The sequence below is a fragment of the Ischnura elegans genome, chromosome 4 (genome assembly GCF_921293095.1).
Source record: "Ischnura elegans chromosome 4, ioIscEleg1.1, whole genome shotgun sequence".
In the NCBI taxonomy this organism is placed as follows: Eukaryota; Metazoa; Arthropoda; class Insecta; order Odonata; family Coenagrionidae; genus Ischnura; species Ischnura elegans.
Window position 1 is genome coordinate 63650659 of NC_060249.1, and position 16152 is coordinate 63666810.

At 37.3% G+C, this 16152-nt stretch overlaps 1 protein-coding gene across 1 annotated transcript; it reads right to left on the reverse strand.

Annotated features, from left to right (window-relative positions):
- Nucleotides 1-241: 241 nt before the first annotated feature.
- Nucleotides 242-15091, reverse strand: LOC124156868 (peroxidase-like). Its single transcript, XM_046531359.1, has 13 exons — nucleotides 14919-15091; nucleotides 13586-14671; nucleotides 11425-11604; nucleotides 10968-11144; nucleotides 10251-10447; nucleotides 8480-8690; nucleotides 7640-7837; nucleotides 6277-6418; nucleotides 3903-4059; nucleotides 3037-3213; nucleotides 1956-2154; nucleotides 820-925; nucleotides 242-480 (listed from the first exon to the last, which is right to left on the reverse strand). The coding sequence occupies exons 1-13, from the start codon at nucleotides 15073-15075 to the stop codon at nucleotides 384-386; spliced, it is 3084 nt and encodes a 1027-aa protein (XP_046387315.1). The 5' UTR covers nucleotides 15076-15091; the 3' UTR covers nucleotides 242-383.
- Nucleotides 15092-16152: the final 1061 nt, after the last annotated feature.

Below are 16152 nucleotides of genomic sequence, written 5' to 3' on the forward strand. Positions count from 1 at the left end.
CCTTCTGGATTGAGTAGTATTCTACGCTTTCCACACTTTTAATTTTATTAATCTCTATCCGCGGTGATCTCAACAGCCCATGCCACTTCAATTTTTAATTTCAAATGAGTAGAATATTTATTTTATGTTTTTTTTTCTTTTATGTACATTTCATTCGTCGTCTTTTATTTACTTTGTTTGAGTGTGTTTTTTTATTCATCGAAACCTGAAATATTTTCTGTAATTTATTTTCGCTTAGGAATATTATACCACATAAATTTATTAACACTTACATACAAATTTTAACCTTTACATAAGCCATGCCGTAAAAATATATTTTCACACTGAGAAGGTTGGATATCCATCTTGTGCACCCGTCTTCCATGCATGTTTTTTGTTTATCCTTATTTAACCTTGTTGCATTTGTCTTGAGGCAATGTTGAATTGAGCCAGGGTGTCAAATCCAGTGCTGGTAATTCGCTGCAGCTGATCAAAGGGTTCCTAAAGGATGACAGTTGAGGATTGATATTAGCGCGCTTCGTTTACATTAGGCATGGCTTTAACTTTTAAAAGCTGGAATACATGTCACTCCCAGATAGAGTGCACTTTATAATTCGTGTCAAATCGTAGAATATGTTTTCAAAGCCCGTATTTTTAGGTTAAATTATAACTTTCTGGACCAGAAAAATTCGGTTCTTCATTTTAAAGGAGTTAAGATGGATGGTCCTTTATTCTCAATTCACTCTAATTTCCTCATCTTTGAAGGCTGGTATGCTTAAAGTTACCTAATTTCAAAATGGTAAGGTCATCTCTTGCACTACGAGTTGATACGTTACTTACGTTTCTGATATGGGCTTAAAAGCATCTAGCTGCATGCTTTCAACTTGATCGGTAGCATCGCAGACTACAGAGGAGAACCTTGTGGCCAGTATGGAATTGAGTTGAGCTTGTAGAACGAAAAGTAGGTATTAATCATTACATGCCTTGTATTTAAATTAATCACAATTAAAACCAATATCATCAAATAGGTTATGGCTGTTTGCAACATTTTTATCGCTTTTACATGAAACATTTCCAAGCATATATTTGTGAAATTAAAGATTTTTCTTGACAATTCTTTAAAATGCTGTTATGGCTGTTTGCAACATTGCTAAGCGCTTTTACATGAAACATTTCCAAGCATATATTTGTAAAATTAAAGATATTTCTTGATAATTCTTTAAAATGCTGTTGTGGCAGTTTGCAACATTGTTAAGCGATTTTACATGAAACATTTCCAAGCATATATTTGTAAAATTAAAGATATTTCTTGATAATTCTTTAAAATGCTGATGTTTACATCACTTCGCGAAATTATTGCTGTTATTTATTAGTTCATATTGTAGGTAAATAGCTATCATATGTAAAAATTTAAAAGCTCTTTATCTGTGTGATTAACCGAAAATCGATTATCTTATAAAATAATTTCATCTAATTGGTTAATATGGTTTCGGCGCTGGAAGAAACTTTCATTGCTAATTTTATGCAGTGCTAGGGTGAAATTATGTGCTACATTAACGGTGGTGTAAGCTAATGAATATATTGGCAAGCAAGAGTGGAACATACTGTGTTAGTAATGGCGGAAAAACATTTATTGAGTATAATCCTTGGTGAGAAAAGATTAAATATTTTTATAATTATTTGAGAAATGGACCTTTCTCTCCGTTAAATTTTTTTCTAATCCTCTTAAGACTAAGAATATTGAGCTGTATTAAAAATGAAAATTCAACTAGCCCATTCCACACTTGTGATAATGATTTTGATAATGAGAAGATAGTAACGAGATAATGATCTGTGCTCATAACCCCTTGGATTTTAAGCGTTTTTTCCTTTCATGAAGGAAATGAATGGGCCAATTCCCAAAAACTGTAGTTGAATGGACATAATACTGGTTCTTTCAATGAATCGGTGTGACACAATTCTCTCAACGTTCTCACCTTCCGTGAAGGAATGGTTGAATCCAGCCACGTTGGCGAAGAACCGATCCGCTAGCCGCAGTCTCATGAACTGTTCACCAAGGATACAGCTCGTGGTTGGCCCTAACATTCCACCATCAACTTTATTCTCCTGAAGAATTCCAACCGCTAGGTCCACATCTTCTGGAGATTTGTAAACCGCCTGAAGGCGACGTAGTGCCTGTTAAAGGGAGAATATTTTTAATGCCTAATATATCGATAGATCATGTTTAGATCATGTATCAATTATCGATATCCGTATCCTTATTTATATTGTAGCATAACAGTATTTTTTTCATATTGTGATAGGAGATTGAAAAAAAAATTTCAATAATTCCTTTTTGTTTTGTTATCACCGATAAAACATCGAAGTCCTTATCCTTTTAAGAAAATAATACATAGTAATATGTTTCTTAATCTTTCCTTTGGTGAATGAATGAAATTATGATATAGAATCTAAGTCGGCTGTGATGTGCGATATTCTTGCTTGAAACGTTAATGGCTTTAACGTAGAAACATATTTTTCTGAAAACTTAAAAGGGCTTTACTTTGAATGATTTTTTTCCCCTTGTCATCCATTATTAAAATATTTTGGTGTAATAAATTACTAATTCCTTTCATAAAAAACATATGCCTCACGTATTATTACGGCATTATTTTTATAACGATGAGACGTTAAAAAAGTAACGAATAAAGGGAGAATATTTTTTGAGATGAGACGTTAAAAAAGTATCATATCTTGTTTTGGTATTTTCGAAATTTAGAACTTCGCTGTAAACGTGGGATGGATATTGATTGAATAGTATTATCAGTAAGGGAATGTATACTTTAATATTAATTCCCTCTAAAAATGACGTGAATGTGTGATCATTTTTACGAAGTATAAAAATATTGTACTACTCCAAAAATTTGCGTGTGATTGTGAATCTTTTTGTCAAAATGGTATGTAATCAATTAATTATATATAATAATTATGAGATCTACAAATTTTTATGCACTCAATCAGTAGAGTTACTTTATAATTCGAATGAAAGTATAGAAAAGAGTGAAGTTAAGGTCTTACCTGATCACTCATGACATCATCGAATCCTTGGAAGTAGACTGCTCTGTCCATTCCGCAGTACTCTCGTGCATCGTTATATGAGCTTGTCCCCAAATCTCGACCCACCTGAATATCTACGGCTATCTGGTCCATTCCCGTTTTAATCATGGAGTCGAGTATAATTTCTCGCTCGATCAACTGAAATAAATCGCAAACGTTGAAAATATGTGTCAAAAAGAGAAGGGAGTGCGAATTTTAAAGGTATTTTTCCTCATTGCATTCTTAATGCAAAAGTTTTGTATTCCATATCATGCCATTAGTAAAAGAACCAAGCACCATACTATGAGAAATGTGGATATGGACGTTAAAATATGAGTAGAGATTGATTTATGAATTTTTTGTACCGGGGTCTCATACGGGGATAAGTCTTTAATTATTCAAAATTAGCGTCAGGTAGACGTATCAACTCATTCTGCGGAATCTTCTCCAAAACAATAACTCTTTCTGCCAATCTGCATGTGAAAATAGCTAGCACATTGCAGTAGCATTGGATAGCCAGAGAATAAAATGCTATCAAGCAGTCAATGTTTAAAATCATTCTGGATATTTTATTCTGTTCTGAAATTTTATTTTTGGTAGTTTAATCATATTAATTATTATAAAATTAGAGTGGATCACTCGGATTCAATTATAGCTTTATTAGTACTTTCTGTACGTTGTCGCATGGGAAAATTTTACGTGTGGAAGTATTTTATCAACTTTCTGTGATTTTAATGGATAATTTGGAATCCTTTTTACCAAATTTATGAGATTTTTGTCTTTTATTGTCACATTTCCTATCTATATTGGTAATGCCGTAACATTTGATTACACTGCGTATTTCATACCTCCTTGGCAAAGTGACTATCAAAGGACTGCGGTGGTTGTCCCGTGAATCCTCTCAATGCTGAATCCAATGTGCTCTGTTCCTCCAGGACGGAGTTGTGGTTCTTGCCATCCAGTAAGTCCACCTCCGCCTGATCGAAGCGGCCCTCGTTCTTGAGTCTAGTGTTCAAAAGCAAAAAATCGTGGAAAAAAGTTTGTTGCATATATCGTCAAGTGTGCTGTGGGAAGTACCTCAAAGGCAAGAGTGATGGAGAGGACATTATTCTCTCTCAACTGACCTCATCTCGAATACACGGAAGTAGTATGGCGGTACGTCGCGGAAAATTTCAATTTTTCGACTTAGTAAATTACAGAAGTAGGTAGCGCGAGACGACAAAATCTGCACCGAGCGAAGAGAGAGCCCTACACGGATTTTCCATTTTATGTGTTTTTACCAAAGAACATTCTGTTGGTAAGCGGGATAAACTCGGGAGGCTATGAGCCATGGTCAGATGACTTAAGGAATTAACAGGTAATTAATAGTTAAATTAAGTTATCGACTCTTACATTAGTATCCTAAAAATATCGAGGTCCTACAAGCAAGGTAAAAGTATAGAGATATTTTGCCGAGCGTATAGGTGTTGAAGAACGTATCTCCTAACAGAAAAGGACGGATTTCAACAAATGCTAGGTTGATCTCTGGTTGTCAAATCTCTCCACTCTTCGCTCCTAAATGTGCGTGGTAATTTCCATATTGTTTACGGCTGGTGCCCTCACGACTCCCGCTGCACACGTATCGAAGCGGCCAACGGTGTATTTTACTGATTTATATCTGCTCTTCTGGAGGACATTGTCTCTAATCTATGGTTTAGAGAGGATTTTACGGATCTTATAAATTGGAATTTCGTTTTCCGCTTTCGGTACCATGCGATTCATATTGGTCTAATGTTCCGGGCAAACAATTGCTTGCAATTTCACTGATCCAGGTGAAGCATGTCGCTCCATGTGCGTGGCAAAATTTATTTCAATCTTTCCCAGGTGGAGCAGAGCTCCAATCCATGAGGTCCATGTGCGATTAAGCGTGTGCTTAAACCATAATCAAATTCCTATCATTCCGACTATTCCTATGCACCCGTTCAATTGTTATCTGACAAAAATTACGCGGACCTGAAACCAAACTGCTTGTCGGTCAAATTGCTCAACATTATTAGGATTTATGCAACAGAATTTCTGACTCTCTTTTAAAGATGGGAAATTCCGTTCGTGTACTTCTGCAATGTCTGTGGCATGATTTAGTTTAGTCCTTCCCAGGTGGGGCAGAGCTCCAATCCATGACTTCCGTGTGCGATTAACTGAGGGCTTAAACTGTATTCAAAATCCCATGATTCCGATTATTCCTAAGCGCTCCCTCATTGGTTATCTAATTAGAAATAACTCGAACCATAAACCAAACTGCGGGCATTTGGTTGCCGTTCAAATTGCTGTACAAAATTGGGATTAATGCTAAAGAATTTCTATCACTCTTTTCAAGAGAGGATAATTTCATACGTGTATTTCTGGAGATCCACTTAACTAATTCCCTTCTAATTATTCCGTTAGTAGGATCCGTTAGAATTGGGTTTAAGGTTTTTTTTTAAGTTTGACCGTAGCAGCCTAATTTACAGACTAGTTTATTTGATCCCTTCCTTTGACATCCTCATAATTAATATTGACTACAGCGTAATTTTGCATCCGCAAACGCGACCAAGACTGAAAAGTATATAACCCAAGACACTCCTCTACCACGCTCACCACTCCGACTGATCTATATCTGGGTAGATCACATATTGCCTGATTCCGTCCATTGCTTCTGTTTAAATTTCGTTTCTTTGGATTAAAAATTTGTTTACATTAAATTGAACATTTAGGAAGTAGTACAAATATCAGGATTTGAATAGAATATGTGTAAAGGTGTTTTTTTTTCTAGCACTGTATGCCACAAGTGCCTTTCTACCCACGTACACGAACGGGCACGTTAGCATACATCCAAGGTGACATTCGCCGCGAAAAAAAAATCTTTTGGCTTCGCCAGTATTCGAACCCGGACCTCCTGATCGCATATCTGATGTAGCATACTTGATCGTCAGTCGTAAGATTCGATTCCCGGCTAAGCCAAATGAGTTTTTTATCGCGAATTTATCCTGAGTACGTATATTTATTTTCCAATATTTTTCATTTTCCATAGCAGTATTGAGACTGGTATTTTGAAGATATCCTAAGATTTTGGCAACTGTGCGGCCAACTTGTCCACTCGACTCATATTTACTCTGGCAATGAGTTGGTTCCACAAACTGAACTTTCAATGCCGATCTATGAATGGATAGTGAAGGTGTGGCTGAGATGAGGGTATAAACTCACCTTATCTTACTGGGGAGTAGAGAGGAGATGACAGGCGATATGACTGCGGCGAAATCACTCATAGCCTCTGCTGATACGTCTTCATCGTAGGCATGACTCATATTTTTGAAGCTCAATCCAAGTCCATCCGTGATTTTCTTTCCTAATGAGAGAACAATATCAAATGTATTTGATGTGTGTTGGGATAGCTTTAACGGGCGATCATGGTATTCTCTCTCCTCTCACGAAATTAGCAAATATTTTCAGTGGGAATAGAGGCTTTGAAAAGTATTATCCGGTGGCAGAGATTTTTGAGACACTTTTCGAGGATAAAAATATTAGAAGAAATAAATACTAAAAAAATTTCATAACAATAAAAAGAGGAATTTACATGTATCTGGTAAGTGAAAAATTACTATCCCGGACATGAAATTGAACTTTTAAAACTTTATTATGAATATTTTCGTTTTATTGACAGTAATATTCATTCATATAATTTAATAACTATATTTTATTCCAGGAATCTATCGTGAGAAATTGGAAGATTTCAAATGGTTATATAGGTAAGTTTTGACCAGTTGCGCCAAATCTTTTGAGCTTGGATTAATTTCCATAAGGAAAACTTGCCTTGATTTGGGAATCTAACCATTGACCTTTGGCTTTTAAGACACTGCGCAAAACTCGACGCTATCCAGGTTCTTTCGTTCTCGCGGCAATTTCACCAAGGTTCGAAAGTGCAAGGTGCTAGACCCTTGTGGTCTATCAAGGACGGCCACGCAAGAAATTTTGGCCTTCCCAGCAGCCACTACCGAAAGAAACCATGCCAGGAGAAACTCGGTGGGCGGTTTAATTTAATCGGGCGGTAATGCGGTTTAATTCAAGTTAGACCCGTGAACAGTTGAGAAAAATACATTTATTACCATGAGAGAAAAGGAAAGGTCCGTGCTTCGATTCCCGTTTCAGGATAAATCTTTCCCATTGCAATTAAAGTGAAATTCACTGTCTTCAGGGGGCAGGTTTGTAATAATCCGTGTATTTAGCATAGTGGTGAACGGTGGTGAAAATCACATTTAATACCATGAGAAAAAAGGAAAGATCCGTGCTTTGATACCTGGTTCAGAAAAAATGTTTTTCATTGTAATTAATGTGAACTTCATTGCCGTTCACGCGGCAGGTTTGAAATAAACCGTGTATTTTATATACGTTATTTTTTTGTTCGCATGGGGATTTTGATTATCGAATGTCTTCCTCTGTGTATCTAACTTTTGATCTTGCGGTGTATACATTATGACGGTGGTTAATAAACATTTAAAAACGTTAATATAAAGCGTATTTAGATATCTAATTCAGTGGAAAATTTTAAAGATGGGAGATAGGTACTCACCGAGTAGCGAAGGCAAAGCCTCGTTGTAGGTGAAATGGTGGTAGAGGGCTATAGTGATTTTCCTTGCTTCGTGATAGACTTCGTCATCAGACCATTTGGAGTTTATGCTGGAAAGTTTTTCAGCTATTCCGTTGTGCAGGCGAACAAACAGCGTTTGTAAGGCAGCCAAGCTAAATATTTGGTTCACCTTTGGATTGGCTTTATAAAGGGATGGACAAGGTACATGATATGTGTAAAATAGGTAGTTAGTAAATTTAACTCATTTTCAGTGTAACAAATGTTAAGCGTCATTGCTCATGAAATCATTTCTGTTTATATGAGTGATTAAACAAGACGACGTGTTTATTTTAAAACTGTACAATAATATTCTGTACGTTTATTCTTCTTTGCAGCTTCTACTGCCTGCTTTTTTTTTAAATATACAAATCTCTCAACCTAAGGCGGGAAGTCACGTATACATTTTCAATTTTTGTGGACATTTATCATTTAATGAGATTATACCCCAAAAATGCTTGGGAAAGCCTTTATTATGCATTTATTTCATGATACTTTAAAATTCTTACGTGAGAGTGTTATCCAGAGTTTGAATCCTACAAATACTTATTGCTCAATCATGATAAGTACAGTTGATATATCTGTGGTTTTGTGTTCCCGAGATTTTATGTTTTTGGTATCAACAATTAACCCTTCATTTTAATATCAAGACTGAAATTGATAGTTAGATACCATGTTCAAAATTCTACCGATTCATTAGCATGTAGCGACATCTCGTAATTTTCGTTTCACATTCCAAATACGTTTTCAAATATTTTTAAGTGTATGATAGCATTGTCACATCACCTGATAGGTAGCAGTGGGAGTTTTTGCTGCTTGCACCGCAAACCTCCTCGGCGTTCTTTACTGTTGGCAAGAAAGACTGCCTTCTCCTCCCACCGGATGGAACCAGCCTCGTCTTCATATGGCCCTTCTCGAAGGCTCTCAGTTTCTTGTTCTCGTTTTCACTGGAGCCGTAGACGATGGAGAGATCCAAGTACGACGGTCTTAGGTTTATCTGCTCACCGACGAAACAGGAAAGGCAAAATAAATTCAGAGAAATTAGTTTTTTGTATCCGACCATCCTGAAACGTTGATTCTCATCCTTAGACTTAACCTATTTCCGCCCACCGTAGCCATATGGCTACATCCTACCATTCTGAAGATACGAGGAAGTTGAAAAAAATTCGCACTCTGTATTGTAGTCGAATTGTCGCAAATGTGTTGTTGAAGCTTACAATAACTGAATCCAATAATTAGTTTTTGTTTTTTTTAAACCGATCGAAATGTTGCCACTGACGGAAAGAGGCAGGTGCGAAAAGGAAATTCAATATGGGTGCCTTACGTCTGTAAATTACTTTCAAATATCATAAAAGTAGGCAGGATATTGCATTGTATAGAGTATAACCACCGACCTTCGGCTCTCCGAGCCACTGCGCTATCCAGGTACACTGAAGGTACATTAATCCCCATGGAAATTTCAAATTATTGAATGTGGAACACCAGGCATCAAGTAGCGTAAGAGATAAAAAATATTATTCACTTCATTATTCAACCCAGAGGTTGGTTTGTATAACAGAGGGTAAAGATCACTCAGACTTATCCTCAGGGTGGTTATTTTCTTGGAAAGATGCCGATTCCTTTCCTTGGACCACCTCGTACTTTGAGAATTTTTCCTTGGGTTCCCCATTGACACTCCGGATAAGGATCTAAATGAATTCTTTTCAGAGAAGTTTAGAACCTGGATAACGTCAATGTCCGAATAGCCAAAAGTTAATGGTGCCACTCCCACTCCGCATAATTTTTCTTGCTATTAAAATTAATATATTTGCACTGCCGATAACTCGGCAGATTTGATATATACCACTTAAAATTGAAACAGTTACTTCTTATACCATCGCCCAGATCCTTTGGGGCTCTTCTATCCGGTAAACCAATACCTTACTGGCTATTTTAGTTCCTAATAAACGCGGATAAGCAACAGAGAGTTTATCTGGGGAAAGTAGCATTCTAACAAGTAGTGTTAATTCCATTTGAGGTACTGGTTAGATGATTATGATGCTAGGTGTAAATATTTGAAGGCCATGATTCACTAACACAGCCAGTCCTACATTGCTCAATTGAATTTTATTTGCTTTGTTTCACAAATGGCAGAGCTAGCAAAAGTATTTTGGTCCCGAATGAGACGTGTTCATATCGTAAAAGCAAATATTATATACCTGTTTCGATTAAAAAAATGAATTGGAATTGCTTTAATGTTCGTAATGATATTATTTTAGGATTTGAATTGGATTTTCCTCGGGAGTGAATAGGAAATAGAATTTGACCTTTATATTTCCATTTGTAAATAGACCCCACCGTACTTTAAGACGAACGACTGCATTGCGAAGACACAAAATAAAAAAAAAGTTTTAAATCAGTGTTAAACACTCTATTTTCCCCGCAGTAAATTTTTCAGATCATAATTCCACTTTTATTAATAATGAAGTGTTTTTATTAACAGTTTTTTAGGAGTCAGATTGATTAGTGAGTATCCATGAGTTTCATAAGTTCATAGTATTCGAAGAGGCATACTCACTTGCTGACTGGCTACTCCACTTTTAAGGCAAACAGGAGCGGTTTTACGCCTCTGATAGTTCAGACATGTCTGCCCAAATGCTGAGTAGAAGTTATCCGTCTCAGAAATTGGTATTGGTAGGCAGTTATCCGGCATTAATTCCTTTGCAAGCATCCTGCCTTTCGGGTCGCAGCACAATGGATCATTCTTGCCAGCTTCTGAATGAAAAAGGTAAGATAGCATTAGATGCTACCTTCTATGGTCTATTGAAGTACTTAAATTCCAACTAATGCACTCCAAGCACGTTCTTAGGTGCATGTTGTTTTCACAAAAAATGACTATGATTTACATTTGGAGGCATTTAAAGACATCCACATATTCCATATCATACGGCAAAAGGACAAAATCACGGACAATCGGAGTGCTTGGCTCAAAGAGTCCGCAGTTTAAAAATGGCACGTACACGACCTCTCGTCTCTCATGATCAGCAATTTTGGTTCAAACTGGCATTAGCTATCCAGGGTTAAAATTTCGTGATATAACTTTTCTCCACCCCACATAACTGAGATTGCACCCACAATATTTTACTCACACCCTCATCAGCTATGCGTATTATTTTTAGGAGATAATGGGCTAGAATACCCACTTGTATGCATTCAGCTTCGCCAGAGATTATTGAGAGTAGTACAAGGTAAATATTTTCTTGGACTCAGTCAAAATTTTTATACTTCTGCTTACCTTCTTCGCTCATTGCAATCTCTTGTATGTCCTGCGACACAAACATTAAATAGATGGGGTTGAGAAGCGTCCTCGTTGAATCCACGTCATCATTCGTCCCGAACACAGACACTGAAATAGTTCTCGAACTTGGCAATGCCGTATTCCCCACCATTGACTTGGCTATTTCATATTTTCCTAGGAATTAGTGTACAAAATAAATCCAATTAGCTCTGCGGATGACAGAAAGGGAAGGTATCATTGTCAATAAACCTTAGAGGCCATGGTAGTTTTTTTATTTGAAAAGAATTATTGCGTACGTAAAATGCAAATTTTCATAATGTTTTCCAATGCAAAAAGCAAATTTGTTTGTAATTCAAAAGGCAATAATCTGCATAGTGTTTCCGTTGGCTTTTTAGAATCTTTATTGACTGTATAAACGGTGTATACTGCACTTAAACCAAATTTCAAAACTTACCGTCACTGTACCTGGCTAACAATACTCTCTTGAATATGGCATCGGCCACACCATTGCCACTGTGTTTCAGGTTGTTGCAGGTACCATCATAGCTCTGGATAGTGGAGGATGGGCACTTACATTCTACGTTGGTTGATGGGCACCACTCCTTATAATATCTCGTTGCTTCCAAAGGCAGTCCTGAATAGAGACGAAGCCCCATTGGGGGTTACGACGAGTATCACTTGAATATACATGTTACTGTGTTATGTTCGAATATTTCAAATAGCCTTGGGGATAAGTAGTTTGAATCAACCCATTTTATTGGTGATACGAATCGAAAGTTAATATCCGCAGTTGAGGAACAAGCCAAACAGAAGTAAAGTTATTAATAACCTTCTCAAGGCTGATATTGAAATCGATTCAAAAATGTAGAATATTGTTTTGCAAACATACTTTACCCATTATTAACCAATGTTGCTTCTAAGCAACAGCAAAAATGTTTACATTTTCAGCTCTATTTAGTAAATATCTAAACTACGCATTATTTTTCGGTGTAAATTTTAATGACGAAATGTTTAGCTGCCAAGATAATTATGGTTGAGCGCAAAAGTTTCAAGTTTTCAAAGTGAAAAATTGTGAAATGTGATTTCTTCCAGAAGTAGCTCTGGGTTAGAAAGGGTTAAGTAACCGTGAATTATAGTGCATGATTATTAAAGGCTCAATATAAATAAATTAAATAATATTGGTTTCTAGACCAGAGCAGAATAATGGTAGAGTTTAGCAAAAAATTGTCAATAGTGACGTCTACTGTCACCGACTACTCTTTCATTAAAACAGAGTATCACTTCTAGGTTACGCGTATCCCTCTTGGTTTCGTCTCGTCCAAATGCGTTGGGTCCTCAGTCTGCCTCTCAGGTTCACGCTTTATCCGAGTGCAACAATAAAAGAGAAACTATTCCTTACTAATGGGGATTTACGCTAAATTGAATAGGGTGGTTTCCTATTATTTTTTTATTGCCTTAATCGAAAGATTATTACTCCTGGAGTACGTATTTCACGCTTTTAGATTTTTAAATGACAATATCTATTTTTCGCGATTAAATGAAAAGTGAAAATTTTCAAGCGCGCGAAAACGCGACGCTCAAGTATGAATGCCGGGAAATATCTCCGTACGTCGTATTTCTGGTTCCCCCTCCCGCCCGGTGAGGTGACCTTGAGGCGAGGCTTAGCGCTGATACGTCGCAGGCTGCCAGCGGGTAGCTGAGTACCTTGCTGAAAGGTAGCGCTTGGATTAAAAAAGGTTTATTAATACCTTATCAAACGAAGAAAACTTTCCGACCTTAGCCAGTTTTAGTAGGTGATTATTAAGACATGTTTCCCTGAGCTCTGTGCCTCATGCATGCATTGGCAACCTCAGACGATGTATAACTCCTATCCTCTCGTGTAGAAACTAGGTCCCTGTGACGTCACGTGGAGTGGAATCGCATGGGCGCCAATCTGGCCTTTTTCAAATGAGGATAAAATTTGACCCTTGCCATTCGTCTAAACCGGTATTTCAAAAACCAAATAATTTGTGTATTATGAATACACTAATGGTGGGAACGAATCGCAATCAATGCCTTTCGTTTTCTTTGATGAAGGAAACTACCCTATTGGCTAATTCATTCCTTTAAAAAATCAACATTAATAACCCTTTCACAATCAGGACTGCTTCTGGGAGAAATTAAATTTAAAGACTTTTCATTTAAAATACATGAATATAATAAATGAATTAGAATAAATCTTTGTTGAATAGAGCTGGAAATGTGTAGATTTTTTATGTTTATTAAAAGTAAGATGGGTTATAATAGGCTAAGAGGGAAACATTCCTTAATGCTTCTTGCACCTCAAATATTGCAACATTAAGTGGAGACGTGAATTGCATTAATCACGTTTAAATAAAAAATAGAAGAAAAACTGGAATTCAAGTCCTCCTCTCGATATTTAACGCTATCCCAATGGCGAGGCAAATTTTATATTTACCAGTTATAAAGTGATCCCTGAGCCATTTCTATTATCTACCGCCTGCTTCGTCGCAATCAAAGGAAGCATCACGGGATGGACATTAAGTCCAAGCTTGCATTGTTTTCATGTACGATACGTTTATTTTAATTTAAATTTATTGGTTTAAAACACATACCTGAAGTGTCGAAGACTCCAACTACGGCGTTAGGAGGCCTGGTGGTCGTAGTACGCCTTCTTGTTGTCCTCCTGCTGGTTGACCGTCTTGTGGTTGTACTTCTTCGTGTAGTGGATGTATTCGGTGTAGTACTCCTCGTCGTCGGTGTAGTTGGCGTTGTGGTAGAGGTTGGCGTTGTGGTAGAGGTTGGCGTTGTGGTAGAGGTTGGCGTTGTGGTAGAGGTTGGCGTTGTGGTAGAGGTTGGCGTTGTGGTAGAGGTTTGCGTCCCGGTAGCCGTTGATCCTCCTGTAGTCATTTGTGTAGTAGTCCTTGGCCTCCTTGTTCTTCTAGTTCTTTTCGTTCTGCGTGTTCTTCTCCTCCTCGTCGTCGGTGTAGTTGGCGTTGTGGTAGAGGTTCGCGTCCCGGTAGCCGTTGATCCTCCCGTAGTCATTTGTGTAGTAGTCCTTGGCCTCCTTGTTCTTCTAGTTCTTTTCGTTCTGCGTGTTCTTCTCCTCCTCGTCGTCGGTGTAGTTGGCGTTGTGGTAGAGGTTCGCGTCCTGGTAGCCGTTGATCTTCTTGTAGTCATTTGTGTAGTAGTCCTCGGCCTCCTTGTGCTTTTAGTTCTTTTCGTTCTGCGTGTTCTTCTTTTCTTTGTCGTCGGTGTGGAGACTGTTGTGGTACGAGTGGACGTTGTGGGTCGGGATGTTGTAGTCCCCATTGATGTGGTCTTTCTAGGTCTTTTAGTCCGCCTTGTTTTCCTTGATCTCGATCTTTTCGTCGTTGGCCTCATTGTTGTTGTTGTTTTCCGTCTTCTCCTTTTTTTCGTTTTCCTTCGTTTCTTTGTTTTCCTTTTTCTTGGTTTTGGAGTTGTTCTGCCCCTCCTCCTCTTTTTTTTATGTTTGTGATCACTCCCATCACAGCTGCCGCTTCCTAATGAGTTGTGTTCTATTCCAGTCAAGAATCCATATGAATCATACAATGAATGGTCTTCATCTGGGCCAAATTTTTTAATTGGGCGATATATATCTATATCCTTTTCTTTATTATGCAAGCTCCAGAAAAAACGACCTTTATCAATATCCTTCATAGATGTATCTTCAGCTTTTTCTGTAATGTAGACGAAATATTGAATGAAATTTTTAAGTAAAACACTCTATGTATCTAAAAATGCTTACGTGTTTATCGATAGTTTTAAAGTAGACGCATAAAAAGTTAATAAAGCACTATCAGAGTCAAATCACAATTTTCAAAATAATGCTGTATTATTGATGCGCATAAATCATGCCATTACTTAATATATGCTTCTGTCGAAGTTAAGGTATGTGGTCAATTGGTTAATTTATGAGGTCCGTACCTTTTTGAGGAGCTTGAATCCTATTGAGTAGTCCGGAATCATTTTCAGACAAGGCGTGAGATATTAGGATTAGGGCTCCCGCCAATGCTATAAGTAACCTGTAATTTGAAATAAAAGTTTTAATTCTTTGATGCTGTCTTTTAGTCACCTTTACCATTAAACTAAATCATCTATGTTCCATTCTTTTTTCAAGAAAATTCCGCGTTTTCATTGACAGCCTTCCTTTTTCATGCTGTTTTCGTCTTAAGGTAAAATGGTTTCTTTATATTTACTACTACTCTCATTGGAGAATGTTGCCTTCTATGGGATGAAACCGTTATCTCAGTAAGGATTTTCGATTTTTTTCCCGCCTGTAGTCGTCTATTTTCAAACGGCGTCGAAAGTTTATATCCATTCTCTATTTAATATTTTGCCTGCATTTAGGAAGTTTACTTTTTTCGTATCAATCGAGGGAAGTGTCTTCTCTTCCCGATTAGAACTTCTGTCTCTGCAAAGTGAATTATATGGCCGGGCTAACACCAGGCATGCTCGGCCATTTATGGCGGTATGAAGAGCGAAGTCAATTAAAATAATTAAAAAATTAAGTAAATAACCCACGCTTTTATTCGACCTGAACAAGAAGAAAATAAACAAAGCCGCTTTGTTCCAAGTATCACATATGTGTAATTCTATGTACTTTGTGCACTTTTGTTCTTTTTATCGAGCGCCCGGTAGTAGAGCCACCCAACCCGTTTGATTACTTCACTTTTTCCCACGGTTTGTTTCCGAATAGCTCTAATTTAATTTTCTACACGCTAGACATGAAAATATGCTTTATGGCACTTTTGTGAATACCTGGAATGTAGGTCATCATCACGGTATTCCATGAGTGTATTACTTTGCTATTATTCTCTCCGAGACGACGACCTCCGTTAGAAGTGAGATTGCCTGGCCGAAACGTCACTCTGGAAAAGTTCTCAAAGTTGCGCTTGGCGGACAATTTAGTAGAGAGGTAGTGGGAGAAGTTCGGATGTATTTGTGTGAATAATCGTCAAGTTTATTCGCCGGATATTATCGAAAAATTCTCAATAAAGCAAATTAGGGAGAAAGCCATTGCTTAAAGCAGAAAGTGAATGTTCCACCATTACAGAAGTATGGAGGCTTGGAGGATGCCTTCCATACTTTAAACCTACAAAAATTATTTTTTACACGAATTATCGCAAAAGAACTTGAGAACAAAATTATTCCCGAAAAT

Excerpts from the sequence above, each read along its gene's own strand:
- LOC124156868 (XM_046531359.1), bottom strand. The coding sequence starts at position 15,075 with ATGGTAAAGGTGACTAAAAGACAGCATCAAAGAATTAAAACTTTTATT. Across the intron at positions 8,691-10,250 it reads GTGGAGTAGCCAGTCAGCAA|ATAAACCTAAGACCGTCGTA; the intron begins GTGAGTATGCCT and ends GTCGGTGAGCAG. Across the intron at positions 2,155-3,036 it reads ATGATGTCATGAGTGATCAG|GCACTACGTCGCCTTCAGGC; the intron begins GTAAGACCTTAA and ends TCCCTTTAACAG.